The sequence below is a fragment of the Phragmites australis genome, chromosome 19 (assembly GCF_958298935.1).
Source record: "Phragmites australis chromosome 19, lpPhrAust1.1, whole genome shotgun sequence".
NCBI lineage: Eukaryota > Viridiplantae > Streptophyta > Magnoliopsida > Poales > Poaceae > Phragmites > Phragmites australis.
Genome location: NC_084939.1, coordinates 2,568,114 through 2,573,288, shown reverse-complemented (window position 1 = coordinate 2,573,288; position 5,175 = coordinate 2,568,114). Strand labels below are relative to the sequence as shown.

Sequence of the window (5,175 nt, the reverse complement as noted above, 5' to 3'; positions counted from 1 at the left end):
CGAATCTCGTAGAATTTCTTTCCCTACCTAAAGGCCATAACTAGCGTGGAATGGTTGGTGTCGTACGTTTACAGTGCACCTTTCCAAGGACGTGAAGACCGGGGAGGGGCAAGGACCCGGCATTTTCCTGGACACCTTTCGAACTGCAGCGTCCAACCGTGTGGCCACAGAGCTGCTCAGTGTTCATAGTCAGTGCTTGCATTCCGGACATGGTTGGTGTCGTACGTTTACAGTGCACCTTTCCAAGGACGTGAAGACCGGGGAGGGGCAAGGACCCGGCATTTTCCTGGACACCTTTCGAACTGCAGCGTCCAACCGTGTGGCCATAGAGCTGTTCAGTGTTCATAGTCAGTGCTTGCATTCCGGACATGGAGAGGCAATTTTGACCTTTTTTCCCCCGATGATTAGAACTAGATATCCACATGGGCCCACGCACTTACGTTCAGTCTGACCGACCGTGCCCAATGCAATGCTCCATGTCGACGCTGATAGCATTGACTTGTCCACACGGGCCGCTGCTGAAGGTGTCCAGTGCCCGTCCTTACTGTCGGTAGTGAGCCTTACGCTAGGCAGCCATGATCCTCATCGTCCTGCTTACCCTTGGCTTCGCGCCGATGGTCGCCGGCCAACCCTGGCAGATCTACGGCACCACCGGCAATTACACGGCCAACAGCACATACCAATCCAACATCGAGTCCCTACAGGACATCCTCGATCCTGGCGGCTCCATCAGCCTATTCGACAAAGGATCCCGGGGCGACGTCCCGGACGAAGTCTACACCCTCGTGTTCTGCCGCAGCGACGTGAACGACTCCGCCTGCCGCGCCTGCGTCGCCGACGCGTTCAAGGGCGCGCGGCAGCTGTGCGGGCTCAGCAGGGACGCGACCGTCTTCTACGACATGTGCCTCCTCAGCTACTCCAACGAGGACATCCTTGGCACGGACCTCAATAACCGTTTCAATGCTTCGGAAAATGCTTCGGCAGTAGTTGCTGGTCCGCTCATCCTGATGAACATCACCACGGAGCCCATGTTTCCCGGTTGGGACACCCACGATCGAGTCCAGGCGGCAATCATCGACGAAGTCAAGCAGCTGCTGAACGAAACAATACAGCAAATGTTCACCTCCACGAGGCAGTACTATGCCGCAACCCGCAAGGTCACAGATCATGGAAACGTCACCTTTCCGGCGCTCTACTCCATGGCGCAGTGCACGCCGGACTTGGTAGAGGATCTCTGCTATGCCTGCCTCAAGAATTTCATCGGCTTGGCGACGGCGAATTTCGCCGGGCGGCAAGGAGGACGGATTCTTGGCCTGCGGTGTAATTTGAGGTACGATACATATCAGTTCTACGGCGGTGAGCCCACGTCGACGACCTCTGGGTCGTTGAATTCTGTTGTTCCAAGTCCAGCACCGCCGATTGTTGTGCCCACGCAGAAATACAAGAGTAAGCAGAACATCCCCTTTCTTTCCATAGCATTCTCATTATCACCAAATCACCTTTTATGTTTTTTTTTTTTTGCTTTGCTTGTTAGACCGTGTGCATCCTACCTATGCAAAAACCGGAAGTATGCTCTTTTTATTTGTATCTTCTTAATAAAACTTGGAGACTCAATAAAGTTTCTTTTATCGAAAAAATTATCATCAAATCAACCATTGGTCTACCACTCTACCTCCTCCTTCGCCACCACCCGTATTCAGATCAATTAGCCGGCGTGAGGTGGGACGCGCCGGCGCCATCAAAGCGGCTAGCCTCGCCGCCTGGTGCAAAGCGTTCTTTCTTCTGCTTGTTGCCAAATTTTCAACTTCTTCACATTCAGAAAGATTTCAACTGTAGTAGCTCTGCTGTTTTCTCTCAAATATATAGTAGATGCGCGTTATTGTATTAAGAAGAGAAATAACCTAGTTTATAAGGAAGATTGGGCATCTTATAGTAGCTCTGCTGTTGATAATAAAATTTATATAGAAAAAAATTAGGGAATAAATGGTTGAATTAAAATATATCCAAAATTACTGGATTCAACTTTCAACTGCAAATTAAACTTTCACGTTTGTGGACTGAACTTTGAATTGCCAAAACTTTCAAAATAAGGGACCAAACTTTTATATTTTGGGTCACCCGACCCTGCGTGCGCCACGATGATGAGCGTCGGTGGCATAGTTGTACAGAAAATGTATGATCTAAGATTCTGCTAGGATAACATCAATTTTATCCAAAGTCTCATTCTTACAACCTTGAATATGTTGCCACCACTTATATTGCTTATTTGGAGTTTTTATAATCTGAAATAACAAAAGTTTTGAGAAATTATGTTGCTCATATGCGTCAAACATTGAAACAAATTAACCATTTGTATTTATGCGACATGATTGGCTTGTTATCATGATAGAGCCCATGAACAAAGTTTTGGTCATTGCCTTGGTTGCCCCACTACTTGCATTGTTTATCTGCGTCATCGTTTCCTTCAGATTCATGAGAAGGCACATAAAAGGTCAGCTATCTACATAGAAATGCTATTGAGCTTCTTTTTTTTTTTGTTCAAATGCTATGTGTATGAGTGTAAAAGCTTAATTAACTGAAAAGATCAAATCAACTCTGAATTTAGGTAAGGCTAAGATGAATGTGCATGAAGGTGAAGAACTAATTTGGGGACTAGAAGGAAGGAGTTCAGAATTCATGATTTATGACTTTTCACAAGTATTAGAGGCTACAGGTAATTTCTCGGAAGAAAACAAACTTGGGCAAGGAGGCTTTGGTCCTGTATACAAGGTAAGAGGGGGAAAGAAAACATAAGCACAAGCGTACATAAACAAACAAAATCCAACCATGTTGAGAAACAATTTTACATATTATTCAATTATCTACATATTATGCAATTACGATGTTGCGAAACCAGCAGATCAGTCAAGTGTCAAAAGACAATTGAAGTGCAAAATAGTATCACTGATCGATTTCTTTTGAACCTGTCTCTAGGGCCGATTTCCTGATGGTTTGGAGATAGCAGTTAAGAGACTTGCCTCACATTCAGGGCAAGGCTTCACAGAGTTTAATGACTTGCATTCCTGACTACAAGATTTAAGAACGGAGGGGTTTGATCGATTTCACCGTTCATCGTAATGAGCCAGCAGCTATTATTCATTATCTATCATCAATCGTGAACGAAGCCTCTACTTTCTCGCGCAGTAAGATTTGACAGTGTTGTCGAGGCGACGAAGTATACTTAGGGCAGGTGGTTCTTGGCCACCACGAACCATCACATTGACGTGCGCGGCCTCGCCGTGCTTGAACCGCGCCGCCTCGCTGGGCATGGCACGGAAGCCCCCGTCTGCGGCCCGACGGACGTGAACGAGATTGCGCAGAGCGACACCGACGTTTGCTGCTCCAGCATCACTACCCCACCAGCAAGTGGAACGAGCTCCTGCTCGGCTGCTCCAGCCTGTTCTTGAGTCCTTGACGATGGCGCGGCCGAGGAGTCCTGAGAACGCGAGCGATGATGCCGTGGACGCCGCGTACAAGAGGGTTGTCGGCGGTGCCGAAGAAGCTGAGGAGAACGCACCAGAAGCACACGGCCTCAGAGCCAACCCCTGCGCCCGCCTTCAACGCGTCGTCCGGAGGGGAACGTACGACAGTCGATCGAGAAAGAAGAAAAGGGGGGCAGCCCTCCGTTTACCGACCACCCCTGGAGGCGGTATCTCACCGAGCGCCGTCACGTTTCCGGCTTCTTCTTGCTTGCTGCCCCTCTCATTGCCGCTACTGGAGCTCCGCCTGCGTTCGTCGAACCGATGGCTTCCGAGCCGCTGCATGTTGTGCTTCGAGCCCATTGCAGGCGCCGGCGATGACCGCTCGCCGTACGTGGTGCGCATGTTCTTCCTTGTTCATGCCAAGCACTGCTCCTTGCTTTGACTGCGTCGCCTTCAACGGCTGCACGGAGGAGCTCACCACGATGTGGACTGAGTGCCGTGTCTCACATATATATACTTCCTCGCGGAGAGGAGATCGGCGTGATGCATGTTCTCGTCGCTGCAAGTGCGGAAGCCGACGAAGCTCGCATGGCTGCATCTACCAAAAAAAAAAAAAAAAAACCCACCAAACTACGTCCTCCAAACCTGTTTCTCTCTCTGCTACCACCCAATCCCTAATTCACCTGTGTCTACTTCGTCACGTCTTCTTCTTCTTCACAAAAAGCATCTCAACCATGGCCGACTCCTCCACATGCAATGCTTGCTGTCCACTTTTCCGACGACTTGATCTGACGCATGGTGTACTTAAAAAAAATGTGTCACTATCGGTTCAAAAATATCGTTATTACGGGTTTTTAAAACAACAGTCATAATCCTAAACCCCCAAATTTAACTATTGTCGACAACAACATATTCCAAAAATAACACATATACATACATAATTCATCACAGGTCTTTTAGCTCGACACATTTTATTCACAAATCACACACATATATATATGCACACAAAATTAACATATCATTCATAAATATTTCTTGATTGGTTGAGACATAGTTTAAACTCTCTAACTCACCATTTGTTTAAAAAATCTCAAGGTTCACTTGAAATATTCATGTAAGGTAAACAAATAAACAGTTCAACCTCTATTACTACTCGAAGTTGTCGAGCTCAGCAAGTCTCGAGTGCCCATTAAAGGATTCGCTTTATATGCTAACTCATAAAACTTGCCTTTTGGACGTATCACTTCATCATCGATGAACTCGATAAGTTGTTCTTGAATAACGTTGAGGTGATGTAACAGAAGTTTACTTGTGTTCAACTTGATTAGCTGTCATTAAAAGAATAAAAAAAAACCAATCCTACATAACACATGATATCGCAAGCCGTAGGAAGCCGCATTCTCCTGTTGTCCAGTTCTTCAGGATGTAGGTTCCTTCCTAAGTTTTATATCTTTCAGGTCCATCTGTGCTTTGAGTGTATCTTTTGTCTTACCTGATATATCTAGTAAGGTACCAATCAAGTTGTCAAATAAGTTCTTCTCGATGTGCATGACATCGAGTGCGTGTCGAACCTCCAGGTCCTTCCAATAAGATAGGTTTCAAAATATTGATCTCTTTTTTCCACATAGGAGTTGCTTTTACACTCAGGAATTTTGTATCGTTTTGCCCCTATCTAATGACAACTCTAATATTCTTTACCATCTCAAATATATAT

At 46.4% G+C, this 5,175-nt stretch overlaps 1 protein-coding gene across 2 annotated transcripts; it reads left to right on the top strand.

Moving 5' to 3' along the window:
• Positions 1-535: 535 nt before the first annotated feature.
• On the top strand, positions 536-3,094 carry LOC133900640 (cysteine-rich receptor-like protein kinase 10). 2 transcript variants are annotated; one of them, XM_062341836.1, is made up of 4 exons: positions 536-1,446; positions 2,390-2,491; positions 2,606-2,769; positions 2,974-3,094. In XM_062341836.1, exons 1-4 carry the CDS (start codon positions 576-578, stop codon positions 3,064-3,066), a joined length of 1,230 nt encoding a protein of 409 aa, XP_062197820.1. In that variant the 5' UTR covers positions 536-575; the 3' UTR covers positions 3,067-3,094. The 2 variants fall into 2 exon arrangements, with proteins under 2 accessions (XP_062197820.1, XP_062197821.1); XM_062341837.1 differs by lacking the exon at positions 2,390-2,491.
• The last annotated feature ends 2,081 nt before the right edge of the window (positions 3,095-5,175 follow it).